At 38.1% G+C, this 12,781-nt stretch overlaps 1 protein-coding gene across 3 annotated transcripts in view; it reads right to left on the minus strand.

The window, feature by feature from the left end:
* PSIP1 (PC4 and SFRS1 interacting protein 1) overlaps window positions 1-10,415 on the minus strand; it is a 31,382-nt gene extending 20,967 nt beyond the window's left edge. Inside the window, exons 1-3 of one of the 3 annotated variants that reach the window (XM_036738463.1) lie at window positions 9,927-10,415; window positions 9,325-9,517; window positions 6,371-6,447 (exon numbers count right to left, since the gene is read on the minus strand). In XM_036738463.1, coding sequence (XP_036594358.1) covers window positions 6,371-6,447; window positions 9,325-9,396 — 149 coding nt within the window. In that variant the 5' untranslated portion in view covers window positions 9,397-9,517; window positions 9,927-10,415. The remainder of the gene's footprint in view (window positions 1-6,370; window positions 6,448-9,324; window positions 9,518-9,926) is intronic. The other 2 variants (XM_036738464.1, XM_036738465.1) reach the window with 2 other exon arrangements.
* Between the last annotated feature and the right edge of the window lie 2,366 nt (window positions 10,416-12,781).

Consider the following 12,781-nt stretch of genomic DNA (forward strand, 5'->3'; position numbering starts at 1 on the left):
CAAAGAGCAATCATAGTTCCAGGAAACCGTGGATCAAACACATTTTTCCCTCTTGGCAAATATGGGTAAAGAACTCAGTATGTATACACTATAAAACTTATATGTCAGTGATACTTAACTGTCCTTCATTACAAGGCAAAGTTTAATGGCATTTAAAAAAAGAGGGGAGGAACCACTTTTTTAAATTAGGAAAAGAAAACCAACAGAGATCTGACAATTGGAACCCACAGGTTCTACTTATAACAAATTCAAGGGATCAAGAAAAAGTGTACTGGACACACATCCTACTGTGGCAGATTTCCTGAAGGACATGGATAAAAGTAGCAAAGGATAAGCAGTTTTGGATGGGTTGCAACCTGGAGTTACAGGAGCAGAAATACTTGGTTGGCTTTATCTTCTCAGGAGAGTAAATTTGGGAATGACTCTTCTTTAACAGTTTGTTGGTAATACAAAATGATTTGACTACTTCCCACAAGAGATGTAAACCACCTCAGAATCTGAATAAAACTAGACAACAAGGTCTAAGTTGATATGTTCATTAGTTCATTTGATGTGATTAAACTATTGAGTTCATTACTGGAGGAGGAATTCAACGTACCTGAAATACATGACTGAAAAGCTTCTCTAAAATTAAAATTTTTTCTGTAAATAAATTGAACATAATAGATACCTCATACTTTTAAAGAGATTTGTGATCAATTTATGAAGATTTATGTTATCAATTTATGAAGATCTTAACTTATAACATAATTGTGCTCCATGTTTAGAGTCTATCAACTAAGTGTTCAAAAAACCATTACTCAAATATTAGTTACTTATAACAATGTACTTCTCCTTATTCACATATTACCTACCTCATGTAGGCATACTCTGGGCAATTATTTCTCCATTTTGTTCAAATAATATAGTATAAATAATAAGACTAAGATAACAGAAAGAGTATTCTTGGAAAACAGTATTATGATTTTATACTAAAACTAGTTACAATTACAATAAATAATGCTTTTTTCAAAAGTAGGAAATTAACTGAATAAAATTAGGGTATAGCTACATTATCAGGGGCTCATTCTAGCCAAAGAGAGTTTAAGTTAAATCCTTGGATTAGAACTAAAACTAGATGCTGTATTTCAGTACATATGGATTTTTAAGTTCAGTTGCATGGATTTTTAAGGAATCTCTGAAATTGTATCATGTATATGTGCTTTATAAGGAGCAAATATAAATATCACAGCTGAACCTTCACCTCTTCACCAAGTTGATCAAAACATTTCCCCTTTGATGCATAATTGTTACAAAATGCCAGCTTACGATAAGGGTATCTTTTGGCAAAACTCGAAGTGAAGCACATACTTTTAATACTAAAAGGACAGAAATTAAGTCCACCTTTCAAAGGAAAAGACTGTGTGCCTTTTTTAAAATCTACATGGTAGAGAAAAGAGAAGGTTGAAAATTTTTATTTCAAAGTAAAATTATAATAAAAAATTTAAATCAATTTACAAACTTGCTTGTTCTAATGTAAAAAATAAAAACAAAGCTCTAGCCACTACCATAGAGCTAGAGTCAATATTCAAAGATCTGAGCAAACAATTACTTTGAGAGATTTTGCAACATTGTACTTCTGGTGTGCTCTAAATGAGATAACAGACTATGAAATTGCCTTTTTGAAGCTAATCGCCCAATCCCTCTTTTCTTTTTATACACCTAAATAAGCAAGCTGTTAACTTGCAAGGTATTTTCATTATTGTACCATCATTTGATAAATTTACATCTAGAGTCCCTTAAATCCTGAGAGTTGGGGAAAAATTGAGATCCTTCCAGAGATTTATATACCCATTAACTTAATTTAAATTATCTCTAATTTCCTATGTCTAGGATTCCAGAAAGCATGTTTTATGACTACTTTTCTCAAAATGAGGGAAATGACACCTAATTTTTAAAAGTTCATCAGTCATACATAAACTCATTCACAGCTGGTGGAATTAAAAACATTCAGTATCTTTTTTCAGAAGCAACATGGCAATATACAGGAAACGTTAACCAAAATTATTATACCCTTTGGACCAGTAATTCTATTATTAGGAATAAACCTGAAAATGTTATTAAAAACGAAACAGGAGGTACATATAGTTACAACAAAAAGCTAGAATCCAAGTATCTAACAATACAACAGGGAAATGATTAAATAAATTCAATCAACAAGCATTTATTAAACACCCACTGTGTGGCAAACACATGCTAGGTGCTAGAGCTACAAACACAAGTAAAATAATCCCTAAGAGCAAAAAGGCTTGGAGTCTAATGAAACTGCATTTTAACCAGGTACATTATAATAAGCAATTACCATTACAGCATTAAGAAAACTGGACAGATCATCTTGAAATACAAAGCAGAGGCCAATGAAATGAAGTACCTAAGAAAAAGGTGAGTAAAAATAAAAAAGAATCCTAATGAGGACCTTCAAGAGTTGTCTACATAATTATGATTCCTTGAAATAAGTCTGAATGCAAATTTAGTTACCTATACCAAGTATTATCAGTGTCTAGCTTTTTAATGTAGGAAATCTGTTTATGTGGAAACCAAAGCAGCAAAACTTAAATGCTGCACAAGACAGAATTCTTGGAAAGCAAAATCAAAAATTTTTTTATGCTTCCCACTGATGAAATTTGAAAGTTTTGTATTATTTAGTGAAACTCAAGTAACTGAATCTGTGACATAGTTGGTGAACATGAATAAACACTAAACATTCCCAAGTTTATCTGACACAGTGGAATTGCTTGTGATTAAAATTCCTAGGGGAATAAGGGACATTAGATATATGAATTGTAAAGAAAAGGAAAAACTAAAGACATTAGCATTTGCCAAATAGGCCATAAAGCAGGACTAGACAAATTCAATAACCCAAATTAATTTTCAATAAAATGTTATTTTAAAATTAAGGCTTACTGCTCCTTTCTTACTGGGATAATCAATCAACCACGAGAGTTTTGTGTCAGTGTACTTGCCAAATGCACAGACCAAATGATCTTTATCACCATTGCTAAGTTTTCAAATTCTTATATTCAGTGTCAGAGCATTAATAAGCCCAGATTAATATAGGTAATATGCATTTGTAGTAATGTCATGAAAAAAAATTCCCCAATCTGCCATGTCATTCTTAATACTTATACAAAATAAATGACTAAATATTGCAGCTCCTTCTATTAAGAGTACAATTTCATTTAGTTAAAATTAACTTCAGGTCTTTCCATTTAAGGATGAGCTTCTTCCCTAAGCTCTGAAATCACTTCAAAATCCCCAGTAAATAGAGCAATTTGTCCAGTCTCCCTTATTAATTCTTCCAAGATTCAATTTACTTATGAACAAGACATAAAACCAAATAGATATAAGCTTAAGTAATTCTCATCCTTATCTCAAAGAGTCTTCCTACAATAATGAGTATACCATACCATGTATGTTAAAATTGCTGAAATCAATGAACCCCAGAATTAGAAAAAGCTAAAGTAAAAAAGTTACTCAAGCATTAACTTCTCAAAGTCTACCCCAAATATGTGATATTTTGATATAATAATCTGGCCTCAGTCAGGAGGACCTGAGTTCAAGTTTCATCTTTGAAACATACTGGTTATGAAACTCTTCCATCTTTTACCCTCCCAGCGGCCAGAGGAAAACACTCTTATTTGTTCTACAACAGTTGCAGATCCTCCATTTGTAAAGGGAATTTCTTTAACAGGGAGTCCCTATGCCGCAGAAATCACAGGTCCAGACCCCAAGATAAAATCAGAGAACTACTTGTTTAGGTCTCACAATTAGATGTTGAGTTTGAAAGGACCTTGGAAGTCATCTAGTCCAAGCCTTTCATTCAGATTCAGTTATTTTATAGATGAGAGACACATTCAAGTAAACTGACTGAGCTCTAGGTCAAAGCTAGACTCATAATGCAAAATGCTATCCACATCCAGAGAAAGAACTATGGAATTTGAATGCAGATCGATGCATACTATTTTCACTTCTTTGTTTTTTTCTTTCTTGTGGTTTTCCCCTTTTGTTCTGATTCTTCTTTCACAACATGACTAATGTGGAAATGTTTAACATGATCGTACACGTATAACCTACATCAGATTTCTTGCTGACTTGGGGAGGGAGGAGAGAAAAGAGGAAGAAAAAATTGGAATTCAAGAATCTTACCAAAAAAAGAATGCTTAAAACTATCTTCACATGTAATTGGAAAAAAATAAAATACTATTAAGTAGGAAAAAAACAACAAAGGACAATCCACCCCCCCAAAAAACCCCAAACTAAAATTAGTCAGAATTCAAAACTTTGGTCCTTTGACTTCACATACAATACTTTTTATATTACTGCATCTAGTTCTAGAACTGAAGGAAATTATGGGACACCTGAAAGATATATAGATAAAACTAAGGAAGGAGGACAGAACTGAAGATAAAATGCTAAATTTTCAAGATTGCCTTACTGGACTGCATTACTATTTCTAAATAAAATATAATGCAAGTTGCATATCTACTGATAAAAATCTCAAGTCATTTTGTAATATAATTTTATAACATCTTTTGAGATTATATCTCCATACTTCAAAGACCAAAGATTGGCCACAATTAAGAGGAACAATGACCAAAATTACAAAGTGTATGAGGGGAGAGGAGAGGTGTTACATTTTTATTCCCAAACTACGTTCAAGGTGCATGGCTTTAGCCTTCAAATCACCTATTTGTATTTCAAAAATATACGTGAAACAAACAAACAAAAAAACAAAAAAAACCCAAAACAACACAAAACCCCACCAAAAAACCACACTCAAGAATGAGATATAAATTAGTGGCACTGATTTTCTTACTTCTTAAAACCTTTATTCCTAGTTTGCATGATCTGCTTTGTTAAATTTATTAACTGTAGTTTAAAAGCAAGTGTGTATGAATAAAGATAATAATCATTAAAAATATATATATTGACTATCATAAGCCTTTTACTTAAGTACAAGGCATGATGAATTATTTTCTGGTTATCATTTCTGAAGAAAGTCTATTAACAGCCTCCTGAGAATATACAAAAGTAGAACCAACAACTTGTTTTCCCCTCTACTCTTTACCAAACACATATACCTAGTACAAATTTCATCTAACTTCTCGTTTTACTATCCTCCAAAGCTCCAAAACTCACATTATGTAGGACATGATGCTTAAAGGAGCACTGCTGTGGTCTTCTGTTTGTTGACCATAAGACTCAAAGGATGAAAGTAGATGGAAGGTTAGTTAGTCCAACACCTAAACAGCTATTCAAACAACCTCCAGGGAAACCAGAGCACAAAACAAGTGGATAATTTGGAAAACATATAAAAGGTTGAGGAAAATGTGATTTGATCTGACTCAGAGTTGACCCATCAACCATTTAGTAACCAAATTCTATTTGCTGAAAGTTTACTTTAGACATAAAATGCTGCTCAAAATATCACTTTGTATATTCTAAAGGCCCTTTCCTGCAATTTAAATGCTTTTTTTCCTTTCTACCTCTCTCAGTACTGTAAAATCATTGATTAGAGTATTTTCTGGTAGTTTTTTCATTTGGAAAAATGTTCTAAAGCAAGAGAGTATTACAAACATTCAGGCATAAAAATACTGAAGTGATCATAATTGTTAACCCTAATAATCCTAATATGCATCACTGTTTGGCACAAGGGAAGATGAAAACAGTAAAGCAAAAGACTCACAAAATAGTTGCAACAGCATTAATATCAGAGTCCAAGTCGCAAGTGTAAAATATAGAAGCAAAGCTCTACAGCTTCTATGGCAGCAAGAACAATAGAGAAGGGGCAACACTAGATGGCAGAGGGCAGCTCTTAGGGACAGCTTAAGCAATTGGTCAAGCAAAGCAGAAGCATTCCACACAGAGATCCTAGGTCACCCACCAGAGAGCCACCTGAACAGCCACACAAACATGCTGGTTAGACCAACTGAAGGTGGAAAGCACCTTCTCCCTTGCCCCACCTTGCACTTATGTACACAGGGACTAGGCCTCTTGAGTAAAAAAAAAAACTAGTACACAAAAATTTTTTAGAACTAGTTGGAAAAATAATCATGTTATCACAAAATATATGCAGAGAAATTCTACTTTTCACTGGCAAGGAAGTCAGCTACTGTCCCAAAACTAATGAACATCAATCTCACCTGATACGTACAATATTTTTAAGCTTGTAACCAATAGAATCACAGAGAAAGTTTGAGAGACTATTTCCAACAATCAACAATAAGTTTTGTTTTATATTGAGTATCTAAAATATTTCCTCCTTCTTTGGTTGTCTCATAGCTAATAGCCTTGCTAAATAGGTTTACGAATTTTAACGTAGAGAACTTACGTCTCATGAGTCCCAAAAAAGAAAATGGGCAGTTTATTTGTAGGTGGCTTTACAGCTCCATCAGGAACTTCATCTACCTAAAAGAAAAAGATTTTTGAAAAAATCAAGATCTTTACATCTTAACTATGAGCATGAGAGCATCACTCAGAAGAAATCAACATCAACTGGGATAATGCCATAAAACACAGATATTTATGACAATAAAAATAAATTTTTTTTTAAAAAAAGTTACATTAATTTCAAAAATTACTAAAAGGGCTTATTAAATTCAGGATCCCTCTGTATGGACTTTCTACACTGTATTAAACATATGTACGTATACATGTATATATCCAAATTTACTCACAATGTACAAAAAGTTCTTTTTGGTGAACAAAGACACATCTTGTGGTAAAAAGTCAACACAAAGAGTTTAACACTAGATCTGTCAACCTGTAAAATCATACTGCTTTTATTTTTTGGGGGGATTTGGAAAATAAGAACTCAAAAGAACAGTTTTGATCCAGCAAAAAAATGGCCAAACTGTAATTAATATATATAATTTAAAAATAATTTCTATTTGACTATAGACTTACAGTGTCAATTGGATATGAATGTCTATTTTTAGAATTCACAATATTTCAACAAAGGCACATAAAAGGCAGGGTGGTAATACTAAACCGCCTCAGTTATAGCAATGCCTGAGTCAGATAAATAATACCAGTTATATGTGGCTTTAAGGTTTGCAAAGCACTTTACATGTCACCTCATTTGATCCTGACAAGAACCCTGAGAAGGTACTATATCCCCATTTTACAGATGAGGGAAATAGAGGATAAGTAAGTTGCTCAACTAGTGCCTGAGGCAGGATTTGAACTTGGGTCCTTTTTTTTTTTTTTAACCTCCAAGTCAAGCATTCTATCCACTGCATCACCTGTTTGGCGTCTTGTTCAAAGTCACACAGGCAACTGTCAGAAGCAGGATTTGAACCTGTGTCTTCTGGACTCAAAATCCAGCTCTCTATCAACAAAATATACAGTTTCTACCCTAGAAGCCAAGAACCTAGTTGGAAACACAAACAGGCTATCATGAGATAGGTTAAAAAAAAAAAAACACAAACACCATCTGGAAGCTAGGAAAATCAAGAGTATGGTTTCTGCTAAGTCAATGGCTGACCTCTTTACACATTAAGTCTCCTCTTCCAATTAAGGGTATTAAACTAAATGATCTCTAAATTCCAAGAGTGATACATAGACAATCAGTGTTAGGAGTAAAGGGGAAGGACAGAAAAAGAGGTAATCAGCGACAGTAGGCAGCAAAGGGTTTATGGAAGAAGGAACAGGAACTGAGCTAAGTACGCTAGTACTTGGAGTCAAGAAGTCCTGTGTTCAAATCCAACATCAAGCCACTATCTATGTGACTCTTAAGTCACTTAACCTCTTAGCCCCAGTTTTTTCATCTGTAAAATGGAGGAATAATACCACCCATGGCACAGCTGTGAGATCAAATGAGGCAACATCTGTAAAGCATTTTGCAAACCTTAAAGTGCTACATAAATGCTACTATAATTGAAGGCCCAGGTAAAAAAGGCAGGACACCAGATAACAGAAATAACTTAGAGAAGTCATACTTCACAACAAACGACTTAATTATTCAACTATATATAAGAATTCAAGTTTAAAGAACCTTTCTGTCAGTTAATCAGCATTTATTAAGCATTTACTATATACTGGTCACTGATAAGCCCTGGAGATACCAAGAAAGGCAAAAAAACATTGTCCCTGGTCTCCAGGAGCTCACATTCTAATGGAGGAGTCAACGTGCCAACGACTACACACACAGAAAAAGGGGGGAAAACCCACTTCAATGAATACCCCTAGGAAAAGAAAAAATATGCTAACAGTGGACTCTGTGTGACCATATATATCTATTTAAGAGACATGGTCCAATAGATCCATAACCTTTGGCACCGTGCCTGACAGCTGTGTGACCCCCCAGATCTGCATTAGTTTGAATTTCTCCATTAGTAGCCCCTTGCACCAATGCTATCACAGGTTTGGACCCCTCCCCTCATCATTCTGCTTAACAAATACATAAAATTGTCTGTGAACCCTACTACTCTCATGATGAAAGACTGTCTTGCGTTATTTTGAATGTTAAAATGGGAATCATTTTTTAAAAAAACCCAGAATAAAATGTATCTTTCAACAAGTTGCTAAAATAAAAATTAGCTGTAGAAAACAGAAGAGATACTACCATGCATTTCAAAATATGACAATATCATTTTTAAGTATTTCCTTTCCACCAACAAGTGGCTAAAAAGCTTTCTTGGCTTTAAGATTATTTTTCACAAAGTCAAAATGTCTAATGGATACCCTGGTGTATTAACAATCTGGATGTGAGCATTTCGGGTTTTGGGGGTAGCAACAAAACCCCTGCAATTTGTTCCAAAGCCAAGGAAAAACTGATTTCTTGCTTCAAAGTTCATCCTGTTTAAGTGGCTGATACAACCTATACTTCTCTAAAAATCCCAGAATTGATTATAATGTGGTAAAAATCTGTTATCAAAGTAGAGTATAAAAGTAAGTTAGCAGCCTTGGGAAGAAAGCTAATTAAAACTGATTTTATTTTGCATGCTCATCCCTAAGGAAAAAAAAAGGGCCAATGAGATGAAATACACATGGACAGTTTCCAGAAAAAAAAAAAAAACTAACCTGAAAATAAACACACACACACACACACACACACACACACACACCCCATGTCTGGTTACTTTAAAAAGGTAAAAGAAAACGAAGGGACTAAGTCGCTAAAAACAATTATGCTCCTAGTTTTCTAAATATTCGAAAGAAGCTTGTTCGACGAGAAAGTCTCGGAGACAAATAAAAGGATGGCCAGGCTCGGAGAGATGGGCGTGAGGACGGCGGGCCCAGCCCGGGAGGCTGGACCGCTAAGCGGGCCAGGCAGGCACTTACTCGGGCCGGCCAATGAGGGTAACCTTTCATCTTGGCGAATATCAGGTCTCCGGGTTTGAAATCGCGAGTCATCTCCGGGCCGCGGGGCTGGGGGTCCCGACCCCAGGAACGAGCTGCGGTGACGAGAGCTGCAAGGGGGCGGAGGGAGCGTCAGTGTGGGCTGCGAGGGGGAGCCCGCAGTCTCCGGATGCGCCTGCCAGGGGACGGAAGGAGAGCTGTTACCGAGGCCCGGGCGCCGCGGGGGGCGGCTGGCACCACCCCTCCCCTTCCCTAGAAGTACGCGGCGGCCTCCCCGGCCCCAGCCGACACTGTGAGGCCCACAGATGCAGCCCAGCCCCGAGGGACCGCCCCCAGCTCCTGCCGCGCCTCCCCAGGGCAGCTCTCGGGCAGAGAAGGGACCGTGCCAGGCCCCGGGAGCGACACGGCGGGAAAGAGTCAAAGCCACGAGAGACCAAGGAGCTGCCTCCGGCTCACCCCGAAGCCCGGCCCCCCAGAGGCCACCGCTAACCGCCTTGCCTAAGGCCGACCGCTCCCCCAAACTCCCTGCATCCGCGAGCCAGGCCGCGGCAGGCGGGTGGACCAGCACCTCCGCCTCGGCTTACCTGCCCCGGCCTCGCGCCGCAGCTGCGGTTACCGCCTCCTCGGCGCCGGCGCCCACGCGAGGGAAAGCTGCGCCACCAGATGCCGCAGCCCGCGCCTCCTCCCTCAGCCCCCGAGACGCAACTGCCGCCCGACTCCCGCGCGCTTCTCGCTCCGCGCCTGCGAGCGCCCGGGCCGGACCAACTGCGCGCGGAAAGAAGGGGGAGGTGAAAAAAGGAGGAGCCGAAGAGGGTGGCGGATAGGGCGGCCTGGTGCCTCGGAGGCAGAAGCTCGGGTGGGCTTTGCACGACAGCAGGCAGTTTTTGAGATCAGTCTTTCCCGGCTGCGCCAGCCGAGGAAGGAGGGGACAAAGACTGCAAGAACGTCTCCCCCTCCAGATGCTTTCGGAATGGCTCGGTCCTCCACCTCCTCCCCGCAGCTGCTGGCTTTATACGTGCGAATGTGAGTGTGTGAGTGTGTGTTTGTGCGTGCGCGTGCGTGTGTAGGTGTGTACAGTATCTAAAAGGCGGGGAGACTATCTGCGATTGTTGTTGCTGGGGTTTAGGGGCGGGAATCCGGGCCTCAGGCCTCGCGGGCTGTGTTTTGGGGAGGGAGAATCTGGCGGGCTCCGGCCGCGCGTGCTCGCGAGGTTTTTCTGGGCGGGCCGGAGGCCTTGCAGCTGCGCTTGGATTAGCAGCATCCGCCCAGGGGATGCTTCTCAGGCCGGGAGGAGACCGGGAGGAGGCGGGGCAGCGAACCCGGCCGAGCGCTATGAATGGAGCCTGGTTTTCTTGGCCAAGTGAGATGGAAGCAGTGCCATGGCTGTCCAGTTGGACCCTTCTGCACTGCAGTGTTGAGAGAAGAGATTTTCCTTTAGCTACTCCAAAATAATCAGATGACAGGCTAGGAAAATAGCTAAATCTGGGGTGGGGGTGGGGGGGGTGTCCTTCCAAATATTCACTCCATGGTTGGCTTTGCCCATGAAATGTTTTTTTTTTTTTTAAGTGCAGTGTGCCTTACCAAACTTCAAAGGTGTTACTTTTCCCAAATTTTAAAAAGACATTTAGAGCATTTTCTAATTTTTTTTAGCCAATTCTTGTCTTTACTTTTTAAAAGAAATATTGTCAGATCTATGGATAAGGGAAGAATTTATGAGCAAACAGGAGATAAAGCATTATGGAATGTAAGATGGATAACTTTGATTACATTAAGTTAAAAAGGTTTAGCAGAAACAAAACCAATGTAAGCAAGATTAGAAGGAAAGCAGAAAACTGGGGAAAAAACTTTATAGCAAGTGTCCCTGATAAAAGCCTCATTTCTCAAATATATGGAGAACTAAGTCAAACTAAGAATAGGAATCATTCTCCAATTGCTAAATGGTTAAAATATATGAATAGGAAATCAAAGCTATAGTAATATGAAGAAATGTTCTAAATCGCTATGGAGTAGAGAAATGCAGATGAAAACAACTCCAAGGCACTACCTCACACCTATCAGATTGGCTAATGTGACAAGAAAAGATAAATGTTGGAGGAGAAGTGAAAATTGGGACACTAATGCACTGTTGGAGTTGTGATCTGATCCATCCATACTGGAGAGTAATTTGCAACTATGCCCAAAGGGCTGTAACTGTGCATATACTTTTTGACCCAGCAATACCACTAATAGTTCTTAATCTCAAAGAGATTTTAAAGAAAGGGAAAAGGACCCATTTGTACAAAAAATTAAAGTTTTTTTTTTTGTGGTGGTAAGGAATTGGAAAGTAAGGAGATACCCATAAATCAAGGAATGGCTGAACAAGTTGTGGCATATGATTGTAATGAAATACTATTGTGCTGTAAGAAATGGCAAGCAGGTTGATTTCAGAAAAACCTGGAAAGACTTACATAAATTGATGCAGAACGAAGTAAGCAGAACCAGGAGAACATTGTACACAGTAACAGCAATATTGTGTGATCAAGTGTGAATGACTTAGTTATTCTCAGCAGTAGCATGATGCAAGACATTTCCAAAGGACTAATGATGAAAAATGCTAACTATCTCCCTTCAGAAAAAGAACTGATGCGCGAGTCTGAATGCAGTTCAAAGAATACTATTTTTCATGTGTGTATATGTATATGTGTGTGTTGGTTTTTGTTTTCTTTCACAGCATGACTAATATGGAAATATGTTTTGTATGATTGCACATGTAAACCAATATCAAAATGTTTACTCAGGGAGGGAGAGAATTTGGAACTCAAAAATTTAAAAAACATGTTAAAAATTGTTTTTGCACGCAGTTGGAAAAAAACTTTTAATTAAAATAAAATAAAAATGTTGGAAATGAATGCCTACCCTCAGAAAGCAATTAATCACCAACTGAAAGAGATCTTTCCTCAAAAATCTCATAGCAGTTTACCAGGCCCACTTCCCCCAGTTTATCTCCCTTTGTATCCTAGTTATTCACTTGTTATTCACCTTTTTAATATTATAAACTCTTTGATAGCCTCTCCTGGGATTCTGTTGCCCAAAGCACAGCATTTTGCATACAGCGAAGGCTTAGTAGGAGTTTGTTGAATCTTAATCCTTGGTACTAATGGACCAGAGCTATGTTTCATTGGATTTGGAAGTGAAAGGGACCTAAAGAGATCTACTCCAAGGGTTCCAAATTCTCCTAGAACACTTTACATTTTGTGGGCACCACTGGTGCCCTCAAGATGTCCATCTGTTATTCATTCTTGCTATGGGGCTGTCTCATCTCCTTTTCAAACCATGGATCTGTATAATATCTCTTAACATCATTTCTGGACTATAGGTCAATGTTGGATATAATCTACAAGTTTAAAAAAATGTAATGTATTTCTACATTGCCCTTTGGATTACTTACAATTTTGATTTT

This window comes from Trichosurus vulpecula, chromosome 9, assembly GCF_011100635.1.
Source record: "Trichosurus vulpecula isolate mTriVul1 chromosome 9, mTriVul1.pri, whole genome shotgun sequence".
NCBI classification, from domain to species: domain Eukaryota; kingdom Metazoa; phylum Chordata; class Mammalia; order Diprotodontia; family Phalangeridae; genus Trichosurus; species Trichosurus vulpecula.